This window comes from Pelecanus crispus, chromosome 14 (assembly GCF_030463565.1).
Source record: "Pelecanus crispus isolate bPelCri1 chromosome 14, bPelCri1.pri, whole genome shotgun sequence".
NCBI classification, from domain to species: domain Eukaryota; kingdom Metazoa; phylum Chordata; class Aves; order Pelecaniformes; family Pelecanidae; genus Pelecanus; species Pelecanus crispus.
The window spans coordinates 17,697,434-17,712,049 of NC_134656.1; the positions used below are offsets into that span (position 1 = coordinate 17,697,434).

General features: G+C 50.0%; 1 protein-coding gene across 2 annotated transcripts in view; it reads left to right on the top strand.

Moving 5' to 3' along the window:
• DLGAP4 (DLG associated protein 4) overlaps window positions 1–14,616 on the top strand; it is a 67,702-nt gene extending 53,086 nt beyond the window's left edge. For both annotated transcript variants that reach the window (XM_075720974.1, XM_075720972.1), the window contains exons 7-12: window positions 7,425–7,786; window positions 9,236–9,327; window positions 9,781–10,190; window positions 11,881–11,972; window positions 13,526–13,678; window positions 14,401–14,616. In XM_075720974.1, coding sequence (XP_075577089.1) covers window positions 7,425–7,786; window positions 9,236–9,327; window positions 9,781–10,190; window positions 11,881–11,972; window positions 13,526–13,678; window positions 14,401–14,616 — 1,325 coding nt within the window. The remainder of the gene's footprint in view (window positions 1–7,424; window positions 7,787–9,235; window positions 9,328–9,780; window positions 10,191–11,880; window positions 11,973–13,525; window positions 13,679–14,400) is intronic.

The following is a 14,616-nucleotide window of genomic DNA, read 5'->3' on the forward strand; positions in this document are numbered from 1 at the left end:
GGGACTTTAGGGAAGCAGATGTTTCTCTTAAAGGTAAGAATTTATTTCTTTTCTGTTTTTTCTGCAATGAAATGCCAGGTCTACAAACCTGGTACAGGCTGTACCGACAGGGAGCTGGAGTATGGGTCAAGCATATGTGGGTGGGATGGTGGGTGCTCCCAGAGGAAGCCAGTGTGGGAGGAACAGTGTGGGATGCTCCTTAGGGCATCTCCCCTCTATGTGCTTATCTCACAGGTGAATTGATGCTGTTCAAGTGGAAATAGCCACTTCCCATAGCTGTTTGGGTCAGGAAAAGTGACTTGGGTGCAACTCCAAGTGAGGTCTGGTCATCTTCTGTAGCTGCTGGTAGGAACAGCTGCAGCTTGGTGGGGTTTCACGGTATGACCCCAAGCTGCTTCAGAGAGAAAGATGAGCCTGCTGCCCCTCATCTCTCCTTGGTCTCTGCTGCAGGCCCACCTTCCCTCAGTGTGGCCTCTTTGGTGTGCTCCCTGACGTTGCTGTGGTGCTCTGGCTTCTGGCTGGGAGTGCAGGGAGCTGGTGTGGGGGGGTGCCCCATTGCCTGTGGAAAGGGATGGGGGCGGAGAGCCCAAGGCCTTGTTGTCCATCCTGGCAACAAGCATCTGTCGTCAGCTGGTTGTGTGGTGGGAAAAGCAACAGCCGGCAGGCAGCAGCGTGGCAGTGGTCCCCTTGTCCCAGCTGTCCCTCCAGCCGTGCCCGAGCAGGCTGTGGGGTTTGCTGCTCTACCTCCTGAGCTGTGCCAGGGCCAAAAGCTGAGGATGAGTTGGGCAATAACAAGGGGAATGTAAGCTTGAGTTTCTCCACCGACCTTCAGGAATACTCGGTGATCTGGATGTCTGGGGCAGGAGCCAGGCTCTTGTGTGGCTGGGTTTAAGCAAGGCTGTAACGCAGAGGTGCCGGTGCTTTTCTCCTGGTGCTGCTGCTTGGAAGGAGCGCCTGCAGCATGCTCTCTTGGCTGACTTACAGGCATTAGTCTGGCTTGTGCATCAGCTCTGCGATTATAAGGAAACAGCAGATAGAGTAAGCAAAGCTGAGAGGGCTCTGAGGAGCTGGTGAGGTGCTAACAACGTTCCTCTTGACTATCTGAGAGCTTCAGAAGGGCTTTGCTGGGCTGGTCCCTGTGTAGGTCTCTGGGCATGTTCAGGCTCCGTGGAGGCAGTGCACAGCTCAGACTGTAAGGTGGGTGAGCTGCTTGCTATTGGGGGTTTAGACTGCAGCTTGGTGGAGCGGGAACTGTGGCCGGAGAGTCCACAGCCCATCCCTGACTCCCAGCTTAGTCGTGGTCACAACATATTTCCCTGTCAGGTGCCTGTTTTCCTCTGTGTAGTATCAAGGTGAGATTTTTTTCTTTTTTCAAAGATCAGTACTACTAAGATTTACAAAGGGAAAAGACTGAGAGAGTAGGTATTTATAGCATTTCCATAAACAGTCTCTTTAAATGAATGCAGTTGCTCAACTTCGCTTTCCAGGAGTGTGGTTTTGTTTAACCAGTGTAAGACTTCTTTTAAAATTTCTCCAGTGCTCTAAAGACAGTCATTCGTTCAGAGCAAGAGATGGCATCTTCACATGGATTCCCCCAAATATTTTCCTGTTGTCTAAGAAAATTTGGGTAGGTTTCTCATCTGTGCCTATAACTGATGCAGGTATCTTGACCTTCAATCTGCAGAATACTCAAACAGCTTCTATACAGGCCAACTACAGATTCGAGGAGGCCTGTGTGCTGTGGCCATGGCTGTAAAGGCTAGAAACATTTTGTTTTAGCAGAAAAATAAAGTCTGAAGTGATTGCTGTGAACCATAAAGTCAAAGATCTGTATTGTCTTCAGTAGCGATTGTAACTGGGGATCGTTTTTACTTGGACTCTCTACAAATAAAACATCTTGCAGTTCATTATAGCTTCAACCTTGAAGTGTTCTGTGAGCTGATGAAAATCAGAGGTCAAGCTGCTTGGAATGTGGCCGTTCCAGTTCCCTTGCTATTGAAAACTGCCTCTAAATGCAACTCTTTCCATCAGTGAGACCCTGTGGCAAACACAGGCCCAAAGATGTGGGGCCAAAATCTCCGAGGGGATAATGCAACTGATGGTGGTTCTCATTTGCTGCAAGATTATTGGGTTGTTTCATTTAAAAGACAAATGAGCTTGTCTTGTAGGAGACATTATTTCAGAGCATGTTGCTTTATGCACGAGGATGAGGTCATTTCTTCAGATCTTCCCATGGAGAAAGGGGGGATGCATGGAGCAGGACAGCGATAGCAGTCTGAGCCCTGCTAATATGTTTGAGGGCAGTCTAACTTGCCTTCACAATGGTCTGTGGTTTGGAGCCTTTGAGGTAATTTAACAAAAATGAGGATGGCTTGAATAGGCTCTTGAAGTCACTGGAATGATTAGAAATATCAGCAGGCTGTATGGAATCAGCAATAGCAGCAAAATAACTGGGCACTTCATGCTAGACACACACTTGAGGGCAATTATGATGTTTAAAACCAAATACCTTGGCTATGATCTTGGCGGTGCTGCCAGGTACTGAGCAGGTAAAGGACAGGCTGGTGGTGTTTGAGCAGGGGCATCTTAAGGCAGTGCTGGATTTAATATTCTTTTATGACTCTTACGTTTAGTCTTTCAAGAAGCAAACGCCTGGCCCTCTGGATGGCGAGGGAGAGGATTGCAGCATGCCCAACTGGCTTGGGCGTCAGGAGGGCTCTCCAGGCTAAGGCTCTGAAAACACAGCTCTTCTGCCTGCAGCCACATCAGTGGGTATTGCCCAAGCGCCTGAGAGCAGCAGGTAATGTCATGTGGAAGATACTAATTTGGAAACATGCTGCTTTCTAAAAATAATTACGCAAGGAAGACTATAAACAGACAGCCCTCCCCTCCAAAAATCAATCATCCACAGCGCAGTTGTGAATTCTAGCAGCTTGCTTAAATAAGCCTGAGAAGATCCTGTGAGCAGGAAGAGTCTAGTGCTGCAAAGCTGGAAGCTTAAGCAAAACTTCCAAGTTTTCTTGTTCTTTCGCACCTTTTTGGAGTGTGGCTGATGTTCACTAGCAAACTTAGTTGATGGTGCTGCAGAATGTGTACCTGCTCCAGTGCCCACATGGATTGTAGTTCCACATTACAGCACAAGCTGATTTTAAAACATAATAGGCTATGACCTGTAGCAACTCAAGAGCAGATTCATACCCTGTTGAGCTGTAGCCCTTTGGAGGGGGTAAGTCAGGACCTGGAACACTCCTGACTGGTGGGATTGACCTCCAAGCCATGAGGGCATGCTGCCTGCTCAGTTCATCCAGTAATGTCTCTCTCCTACAGAAATACCAGGATGCTTTTGGCTTCCTCAGTATCTTGTATCTTCCCACAGATGCAAGAAATGCTCTAACTTAGTTCAGAGTTGTATTGAGGGAGAAGGGCAGACTGTTCTAGATGGGCTTACTCTGACTTGCTTTTGAAATCCAGTTCAGGTACGGTGTGGTTTCTGGGTTTACACAGTCAAAAGTCCCTGTTTTATGGTTGCAGAGGGCTTCAGTGGGGTTAATTTGCAATTGCACTAATCAAAGTATCTGCAGTTCTTTAAGGCTCCTGATCTTTTTGTGTTTCTTTCAGTTGCAATGTTTCTTAGAGCCATAAACCTGTTTTTATAGCTCACATAGTCTACCCCTTGACCACATGTACATTAACAGGGGCATTTTTTTGTTGGTATTATGTGATTCCCTTCTAGCAAAATCTGTGATGCTCTTCAGCTGAGCCGGATGGCATGAAGGGATCCCCAGGAACAAGACAAGGGGATGCTGCAGTTTCCCCCTGTATATAGAGTGGCACAAGCAGTGTTTGTACTGTCTGTTGGTCGGTGGAAGGATGAATTTGGATCTAGCTTTCTGGATCTAGCTTACTGACCCTCAACACCACTGGTCTTCCCCAGGAAACTCTGCTGCCGTTCTGTGCTGGTGTGCTGCCCTTGCTTGTTTTGCCTGCCTTTGGTGCTCGATATCAGATAGCCATTGATTTAATTTCCCCAATTACATTACAGCCCTGTGGGTGTAAACAGCAGCTGGGAAACTTGAGCTGTGCTCCTGGTAAACACGCCAGCAGAACCACCACACCCCTCCCATCCTTCAGCTCTAAGCTCGTAGGTAGGTGGCAGGGGACCCCGGGCAGCCGGCGCGCTGGGGCTGGGCACCCTCCCTGGGGAAGAACGGAGGCCATGTGGAGTGGGGAGACAAGGCGTTTAATTGGAGGGCCATACGGACAGGCTTTCTCCTCTGCCCATTTGGGTGGCTCTTGCTTGTCCTAGGTAACAGCTGTCGTAGCCCCCGGTACAGTAACGCAAGGCAGCGTGTGCTTTGGTGGTGTAGCCAGAGCTTATCAAGGGGTACTTCTGCGATCGCTCTCTCCAGGCTGCTCCTACACTGCTCTGTTGGGATGGGCTGTACAAGACCGGGCCTAAGACTTAGCCTAGAAATTGCTGTAGCTGTTTAAGATGGTGCTCTCCCGTCAGACAGCCCTGGCAGCGTGACTGCGTGGGCAGTCCCCATCCGTGGGGTGCTCGGTGGCTTCCTTCTGCGGCTGGCAGGGCTCTGGCAGCGTGTGTCTGTGCGGCTTCGCTCCGGAGGGCAGCGACGAGTGCCTGAGCAGCCAAAGACGTGGGCCGCTCTCGCATTCTCTAGTGCATGTCTAGGGTTGAACTCTTTCCTCCGTCCTCAGCGGTGGTGTCCTGCACGAGCAGGTCTTGGTGGCAGATCCAAGGCAGATCCAACAGAGACTGTTCCGCTGCACAGCTGGGGGAGTTTGCTGTGATGGGGCAAAGCTCTTGTAGCTGTGCTCACGTGAGGAATGCTTTACCTGTATAGCATGCTGTGCTCTGTGCCGGGGAGGTGTAGTCAAGATCTCTGCTGTAAGGGCGGAGCAGGTAAACATTGGTAACAAGGCAAGTTTTAACTTGCTCAGATCTACAGTACACCTAAGGAGGCTTTGGGGGATGTCCAGCAGAGAACATGGGGAAAGAGAGGGAGCGATTGTGCGGTGACTCTTGCTTTACCACCTCCATGTCTCCTGCTGTGCTGGCAGTTTGTACATTTGCACAGTGAACCAGGTCCTGTAAAGCAACACCTGTGGGCAAAGGTCAGCTCTGGGGTGCAGTTCAACCTGTGCTTGCATGAGTGGTGCCACCTAATCCGGTGCCTCTGAAAGAGGCATCCCGGTGGTGAGCTTGACTGGCTTGGAGATGCTAAACACTGCTGAGCTGGTGCTGCTCGAGCATCTGCAGCAGGTCCTGCTGCTGTCCTGGGTGTAGGGGCTCCCACCCTGCGTGCGAAAGGTGATGAAGTGGGACTGCCGGGTCGGAAGTGAATGCCAGTGCCCTTTTAGTCATCTGTCAGCGATGAACTTGCAGTGCAGTTGCATGCTACTTACCTGACCAAATAAGTATTGGCTAAAGGGTGTGTGTAGCTGTGTTTTGGCATGTAAACTTCACAAGTTGAAGCACTTAGGCATCTGACCTTTTAGGAAATTATTGTAGGTGGGTTTTAAAGTGCATAATAAGTTCCTGTCCTGGCTGGAGACACGGCAGCTGTGGGCTCAGGATGCTCTAAGTGGTTTACACAGCATGTGCCAGCGCTGGGGCTGATCAGGCTGAAAAATAACCCAGTCCGCAGGCATAGTAGCCTGTCCCGGTTATTTTTCAACTATGTGGTTCCCTACTGCAAGTCCCTCTTGCAGCCGTGCGGGCCACGTGTCACAAGGCTGCGTAAGGGTGAGCAGTCGGGATAGGTCCCACTCTTGCGGCCATCAGGACACCGCTCAATTTGTGCTGGCCTTGGTGTGCTGGGGGGACTGGTGTGGGTTTTGTGCCTCCCTGAGCTCCTGTCCAGATTGACACTGAAAGGCAGCTTGGTTGGCAACCCCATTGTAGGCTCCTTGGCTCTCCTGTAGCAGTAGCGCTGTTACAGTGCCTCCTGGCATCTTTGGGCATACACGTGCTTTTGGCTACTCCCAGGTCCATCCCCGAGGCCATCAGCCCGTCACAGGCCCATCTGCACAAGCCCAGAGCGGGGACAAGCAGGGGCACACAGTGGTAGGTGGGACCCCAAGCCAAGGACCCCTGAGCGCTGAACACCCCGTCCAGGCCCCTCCTGGGGTTGTCCCAGCAGAGCCTCAGCCCCGGTGTCCAGGCATGACAGCCATCACCACGAGCCATGGGGAGCAGCTCTCCAGATCACATTTTGGACTGAGGAGGTTGCTGCCAAGGGCTGGGACACATTATTGGGTGCATGGGAAGAGCGGTTTGGGATTGCACAGGACTTAATGGGATGTTTAGGGGAGGAACCAAAGGTGGGACAAGAAAGGGGTTTTGGTGACTTGGGGAGGAACAAGAGTGGGGAATACAGGGGTAAGGGGATAAAAGGGGTCAGGTGTGTGTAGGTAGGTGCGCTTGTCTGGCCATGCCCTGCCCTGCCCAGCACAGTCTGTCCTGTCTGGACAGCAGCTGGAGTAGGACTTTGGCCTTGGGGGCTTGTACGTCCAGGGGCCAGGAACTGGGTGCAGTTCTGAGTGCCTAAGTGCAGCTGCTGCAGGATCCACCTTGTACGTCTATTTTTCACGAATGGACTTTCATCCTGTCAAGCCCGAGACAGGAGCAGATGAGGCCGTTGCTGCTATCTGTGTTCATGAGGGTAGAACCAGAGGTTCACAGCTCCTCTGTGATCTGTGTGGTCAGCCACGTATAGACACGTACATGTAGTGGATACGTGTGCCTGCTGGGAACTCATCTTCAGCCTCGCTACCGGTTGGATCTGGGGACATGGAGCAGCAGCAGCCTCGCCACTCTTGGGCTGTTGCATCCAGATGATGTATTTTCCTCTAATGCGTAGCGGCTAGGTTTTTAAGGTACTTCACAAATGTTTGTTCCTACCATCAGCATCTAACAAACTCTATGGCTTCTTTCCATTTTTATAGGAAAAAACACCACCCTGGTCCAGACACTGAAACTTGTCAACTGATGGGACAAAGAGCTGAGACACTTGGCTGTACTAGGACACTAAAACATAGGGTTTAGCCAAAGAAAATTTCCCCAACGTGGAGGCTTACACCTGCCAAACCCTGTAGCATTCTTGGGAGGCTTTTCTATACCTCTTCTCCATTTCCAGCCTTTCACATGGCATGGTATTCCTTTTGACTTCTTTTGCAAGCTAGCTCTGCCTCTGCCTTCTGCTTCCCCTTATGCTTTGGTTTGGGTTACCCGGTGTGAGCTGTTGGCTGTAGGCTGTTTCTGCATTTCTGCCTCCAGCTTCTACTTGGAGGCTCCTCTTGGATGTTGTGACTGACCTGCTTTTTCTTTCTCTTTTACTGTATCTTTCTCTCTCCCCCCAATCTGTCTTTTGCATTCTCCGTTCTTCCCACCTCCATTACTGCAGGTTCATCATGCCTAGTGGCATATAAAAAGACTCCACCTCCTGTCCCACCTCGGACCACATCAAAGCCGTTCATCTCTGTCACTGTGCAGAGCAGCACTGAATCGGCGCAGGACACCTACCTGGACAGCCAGGACCACAAGAGCGAGGTGACCAGCCAGTCGGGACTCAGCAATTCTTCGGACAGCTTGGACAGCACCAGAACACCCAGTGTGACAAGGGGAAGCGTCGTGACTCCAGCAAGAGAGACTCCAGAGTTACCCCAGAAAAATGCAACTTTGAAAAGTGACAAAGGGACTCTGACTAGCGAAGAGCCTAAAGTCGAGAATATCCCCAAAAGAAAGCTGTCGTCTATAGGAATACAAGTATGATATAGTTTGTTCTCCTTTGTCCTAAGGAATGTCCTTAACCCATCCATTTAGCGTGTGCATTTTGTGTGACCAGGTGTGCATCTGAACTACTTAGAGTACCAAGAGAAACTAACTGCCTTGTCAAATTAACTTCCTGTGTTCCCGGGGGTGAAATACAGCAGAAGCTTCCCGTAACAGACCAGAAAGGGCTAAGTTCTTTTTTTAGTACAAAAGTAAAATGTTTCATAGGGCAGTGGGACTGTGTTAACCGGGTGAGTCCCTCTGAAGAGGCCTTTTGCTGCTAGTATGCCTGTGCTCTGTACTATGTATTACTTAACATCAATCTGCTCCTTGTCCACCACGGGTCTAGGGACAACTTTCTTCGGAGAGGTGGGCCCTTCTACTTGACATCCATGTAGTAGTAGTATGGGCTGCTGCAGTGCAAAATGGTCCCAGGGCTGCAGGCAGGAGGGAGCAATTCCTTGCTGTCCACTGTTCCCAGCAGGTTGCTGCTTCTCTTGCCGGAAGCATTTAACTCTGTGGAAATCGATGGAAATGAGCTGTTGATTATACAGTCAAATGACGACTCATTGAGTAGCGTAAATCCATGCTTTATTCAGCAGACGTTAATTCATCTGCAACTCTTTTTGTGGACAGATTTCCCAGTTACGGATGGCTGGCTGCTGCGAGCACTCGTTCTGTCCTGAAGTGCTGGTTCAGTGCTGCAGGCTATTACCTGCAGATAGGAACTTGAGCGCTTGGGCAAGCCCAAATGCAGGATCTGGGCTTTGAGCCACCACGTGTGTGTGTGCTGAATAAGTTCTGCACTGGCTTTACAGTAAGGCTAGCTGGCCAGTTAGGTACGCGTGATATGAAGGCTTTTCTGCAGGGCTGGCGGGGCAAAACACATGCTGAAAGGGCAGCAAGGCAAGATAACGTACATTGGAGAGGCTGACTGCCTTCCTCTCCCTTTTCTGAGCTGGTTCCCAAGCCACCTGCCCCACGGCCTGGATTTCCTTCCTAAAACCTTCTAACCCTCTTACCCAGAGCTATGGAGGGTGTCAGTCCCTGGGAGAGAGGAAGCTGGGCTTTGTCAGTCTTAATCAGATCGCTGCCCTGTCTTGAATCTCTTGGCCTTTGCCCCTGTCGGATGCCACACATGCAGCTGCTCCCTCAGGGGGACACAGCCCTTCCGCAGCGTGCCAGAGCCGTGCTAACAGCGGTGGGTGGCAGAGCCAAGTGCTCCTGCAGCAGATACCTGGCAGCAGCCCGGCAGGATGCGGTCCTGATGCTCAAGCAGAGGCAGACCCGAGCCGTAGCCTTGTGCCTCTCCTAAGACAACCCTCCGGTTGGCGTGTGGTGTCAGCGTGCTGTGTGTGTGTGCAGCACTCCTGGTCTACTAATGTGAATTCCAGCAGCAAGTTCTTGTGTCTGTTTTTGTCTGTATTTTTCTTGTTTAATAAGGTTGACTGCCTTCAGCCAGTGGCAAAAGAGGAGCCTCCTCCACCAGCCACCAAATTCCAGTCCATCGGGGTACAGGTAGAGGACGAGTGGCGGTAAGTGAAAGACGCAAGCTTTTGTAGTTTCCTTTCTTTTAAATTGCGCTTCCCCCACTTTCGCTTAGACCTTTTCCCCTTCTTTGTTCCAATATGAGTGGTGTTGATTGGGGGCCCATGGAGAGCTCTTCCTCCACAGCACACACCCGCTGCAAAAAAGCACTTGTTCTGTAAGCAGCCAAGTCAATGGGAGTTTGAAATTAAAAAAAAAAAGTACAAGATGTAATTATAGATGTGCGTCAGTCCTCTCGTCTGAACGGCCTATTGCAGTAAGCAGGCAACCTTATAATTTTGTCTGTCTGAATGTGTGGTGTGTGTTTGTGTGTGAGGAGGGGCAGGGCGGGCAGGGTGAGGCTCAGCTGCAGGCATAATGAACAAATGCATTTCACTGCCAGTGTGTGAGGCCAGCCAGGTTGAGTTCTGCTATTTAGTGTTTGCTTTTGATCTCTTTAGAAACAGCCACTCTCGCAGCATGTCCTCCAAACAGGACACAGACTCTGACACACAGGAACTTAATAACTCTAGCTGTAAATCGTCTGAGAGAAGCCTCGCTGAGTGCCCCCAACACAACAACTCCGTTGGTGTTGATGCCACTACCAGGCAACCAGCCAAGCCCTCACAGATTAAGAGAAACCTCTCCTATGGAGATAACAATGACCCAGCCCTGGAGCCTTCCTCCCTCCCTCCTCCTGACCCCTGGCTTGAGACATCCTCCACCTCGCCATCAGAACCCACGCAGCCAGGAGCCTGCCGGCGGGATGGGTACTGGTTTCTGAAGCTGCTGCAGGCAGAAACAGAGCGGTTAGAAGGCTGGTGCCGCCAGATGGACCAGGAGACCAAAGAGAACAATCTCTCTGAAGAAGGTAGGTGTTGTCAGCCTCTGGATGCTAGACTGGAGCGGCCCAGCAGCTCCTCCCTTGCGAAAGAGTTGTAACTGAGTATTGGATCAGCTTTCTGCAGTTAAATTGCTGATAGCCCACAGAGTAAGGGTGGAACATGGAGGTGAGTATGGGACAAGGAACATTGTTTCTTTGGAAAGGATAAGGTAACTTCTAGCAGATGGGGTAAGAAATAATACTGATACAGCATAGAAGACTTTGAGGGGATAGTGCAGCTTCTGACCATTCAAAAGTGCTAAAAGCTGAAATGGATTGCTTTCAGGGAGGCTGTGGGATCTTTCTCCCTGCCTAACCCATTGTACTCAAGCAGGCAGGTGAAAGTGTACTTGGCAGCGGGGCAGAATGAATGTGACTTCTGAGCTTGTTTGATCTGTTGAATCGGTGGACTTGTCTTCACAGCAAAGAGGAGGTTTCTTCATATGGGAAGGCTTCACTGGATTTGTACTAAATACACCAAAAGCACATGCACAAGGCCACTTGATTTTATTGCATTTAGTCCCAGTTGGGCTTGTTTCATTATTTTCAAATGAGTTGGCAAAACCCGTGCTGCTTGCAGTGAAGGTCATGCCTGTGGTGCATACAGAGTGACAGAAGTGGGTGACTAGGCTGCAGAGGGCAGGACCTTTGTTTTGAGTCTGGTTGATTTTTATTGGTTTTGATACCTGAGAAAGGTGAAATAATGGTGAGACTCAGTTATAGCTCGCTGTCACTGCTAGGGCTCGGGGAGCTAATCTCTAATCCTATTGCAGTAAGATGCTGCACTGGCTGCCAAGCTGGACAGGCAGTGCCAGGGCTCTCCCTGCCTCAGGGGATGCCCTTGTTTTGCCTGTGGCAAGAGTGCTCTGGCACGAAAAGACACCAAGGCTGGCGTGGCATTATATCTGTGACCTCTGAGAGCAATCTCCCAGTAGATTCTGTAACCGAGAGCTTGGGCACAGAGAGAGCCCAGCGTACGCTTGTCCCACCAAGATCTATAAATGCTCGGAACTGGTTCAGTAGGTGCAGCAGCACACCAGGGAGGAGAAGGGGAATCGGTTCATCCTGCTCATGGTGCAGTCTACGCGCACGGTGGGTGTCTCAGCCCTGCCTTTGGAAGGCAAAAGCCCATACAGCATTTTTCCATTAGTGAGCAGAGGAATGTTGCCATACCTAGAAGCTTCTTGGAAAACCCACTAAGAGCAGCACAAAGTCCTGGGTACTAAAAGCCCTAGCCTGCCAGCGTTTTAATCCCTTCTGGTAAATGGAGGTTGGAGACAGTTCTCCTACCCCTTGCCGCCTTACCTCCTGCGTGAGTGGAAGAGCAGGCTGCGATCTGCAAGCAGGTGCCAGCAGATCCGCTCGCTGAGATTGTGCTGGATGCTTGTCTGATGGGCTGAAGGCAGTTTAAGGTGCTCTCTGCAGAGTTTGATGTAACGTTCTCACCCTGGCCTGCTTCTGACCTGCTCTAGAAGGAGCAGTAATAGATGGCAAAGACAGACATAGATTATAGTTTTGATAAGCCTTCTTTCCCTGAGAGCAATTACTTCCTTGGGGGTCTCTGAAGCTCCTTTTTTAGCAAATCAAGAGTGTTTCTTTGCTCCAGAAACACTTGAGTTCATTGCTGCATTTAATAGTCTGTTCAACTGAGGTCTTTCTCTTTTTCTCCCCCCCATAGTCTTAGGAAAAGTCCTGAGTGCAGTGGGCAGTGCACAGTTACTAATGTCACAGAAGTTCCAGCAATTCCACGGCCTCTGTGAACAAAACTTGGTGAGTCTGGATGGATTTCTCGGGGGGGGGTTTTGGGAGGGGGATGTATCTGTTTCAGCAGCACTGCGGGAACATGATCGGGTATTGACAGACTACTGTCACTGTAAAAGCAAAGCCAACGCAGCTGTAGCCTACAGCCTGACCGCTGTGCCGTGAGGGGTGAATGCTGATTTAAAACAGCAGCTGAGCAGTGGGAGGCCCATCGCCTCAACCTCTCTTCTGAATAGGCAGTTCTTGGGCTGAGTGTTGCAATTCCTTCTGGTGCTTACGTGAGCACGGGGGAATTTTCTTGAACTGCTGATCAGGGCATGCCGAATACACTGAGTCTCTCTGTGGGCCTGAATTGTCAAGCAGCCATGCTGCTGTGTGTCCTGGAAACTACCTCTTTCTTGTTACTTCTAAAGGGCTTTTTGAGGTGAACCACTGAGGTTTTGCCACGTAGGGGGGAATGTTTGAAAAGTCTACTGTTCTTCTCCAAACCTGCTTGCTTTGCATGTAGATTATGTGGATGGTAAAACTGTCCCAACAGGATTGTCCCTTACTGGTCACAAAGCACTGTTTGAATCAGATCTATTCAAATGTAATACAAGGGTTTGCCCTTGCCGAGAGCTGAACAGGGCTAATGGGGTGGTGGGTGGGAATCTGTTTTGGTTTCTCCCTCAAGCTTTATCATGGTATGGATTTTGCAAACTTCCCAAGGGGAATTCACCTCTGTACTTGGGGAAGAAAAAAAAAAAAAAACTTAGGGAAACTTGGGGAGGAGGAGAAATGCTGAGCATCTGCTTGCTGATCTCTGGCTGATCACGGCTGAGAGATTAGCAGCAACACCACTAGCTGCCAGGCTTTCAGCAGAGCTTTGTGTTGAGGTCTCACTTTGACGCTTTGTGCCGAGTTGCTCAGACCTGATCCCGTGCTTTCCTGAGACAATCCAGGCCTATGATGGCAGTTCAGATGTCTTGGAACTGGGAAGATTCTGTTCTTGGAAGAAAATTAAGCTACTTAAAATTTTTCAGCGTAGCCCAAGAAATACTGATACTTTCAGATTGTTTTGCGGGGAATGTAGCAAAGTAATTTTGCTCATGAAAGCTGTATTGGCTTCGTGTTGTGTCCATTTCCATTATCACCCACCCTGAAGTCAGGGTATCTGTGTAAGAAACCAGTGTTAGCTCTGAATCACATGCTGGGGACCTTCCGTTGGAGGTTACTGCTGTGGGATTAGCACTAGCTGGGGAAGCTGTGGGGAGAATGGAGCTATTGCTTTCTGCCACAGAGAGGGTCTTTTTCAGGATTCTTCTTCAAGCCTCTATAGGAGAAATACAGTCAGGATCTCTTCTTCCTGATCTTTGCAGAAATAGTTTTGACTGTAAATGATGGCACTGTGTCTCTGCATATTTGGGGCTGGTGTCTCCTATGGGTTCTTGACGTTTCAGTTGCCAGGCAGGTAGACTTAGAAGGGGTGAATGCGTAAGCTGTGCAGAGCGCTCTGCTTGTCAGGAGGGTATATTCTTTCTGAAAGGTGGTGTGTTTTGGTTGTTTTATGCTTTCCCTTCTAGAACCCTAATGCCAATCCCAGACCCACAGCTCAGGACCTAGCTGGGTTTTGGGATCTCCTGCAGTTGTCCATTGAAGACATCAGCATGAAGTTTGATGAGCTGTACCACCTGAAAGCTAATAGCTGGCAATTGGCAGAGACACCGGAGAGAAAGGTGAGTGTGGGGCAGTTGAGAGCGGCCAGAGCACCTCGCAGATATTTCGGGCACCTGAGGTCTGTTTTACCACACTGCACTTGCGCAGTGTAATCTCACAGCTTTGCAATGCACCAAGACTCTTGAGTAATAGTGGAAACAATTTTGTGCAAGGGGAAAAAGTGTTACGGTGGAGAGCAGAGCGATGAGTGGTGTATGCTTAAAGCAGTGATACAGAGGCCTCTAGTGTTACAAGCACTACATGAATAGGTTTTAACTATTATTTGTGTCTGAGTAGTATAAAACACACCTACTGGAACCTTTTGAAAATGCAGCACAGGCTGTGTCCCTGGGCCAGGCTTTCTGACTAGACATAAGGGTAGGAAGGAGGGCTACAGCTCTGGGCAGGGTGGCTTATTAAAATTTTGCAGTTCCAGATGTTCTCAGTCTTCATGGTGCCTGTGCTGTGCTCTGACCTATAGCTGGGCCAGACATAGTCTGCAGGCTCCAGTCCACGTCACAGAAGGCCTCTGTACTGTGAAATGCAAAATGGCACACTTCTAGAAATTGGGGAAGCTGATTTTCAGCGTCTTGCTCAAGAACTGCTCCTGCTTCTTTCACCTGACAGTCAATCTCATTGCTTGGTCCCTCACACCATAAGAGTCCCCACCATATCAGAGAGCGAGCTTCTGTATATGCATTTTTATTTTATGTTTGGGTTTTTCCTTACTGTCTCCCTAAAGGAAGAGAAGAAACCACCCCCTCCAGTGCCAAAGAAGCCAGCCAAGTCCAAATCCCAACTGAACCGGGACAAAGCCTCCGATTCAGACAAGCAGCGCCAGGAAGCTCGCAAGCGTCTTATGGCAGCCAAGCGGGCTGCCTCTGTCCGGCAGAACTCGGCCACGGAGAGCGCAGATAGCATCGAGATCTACGTACCTGAGGCACAGACCCGCCTTTGA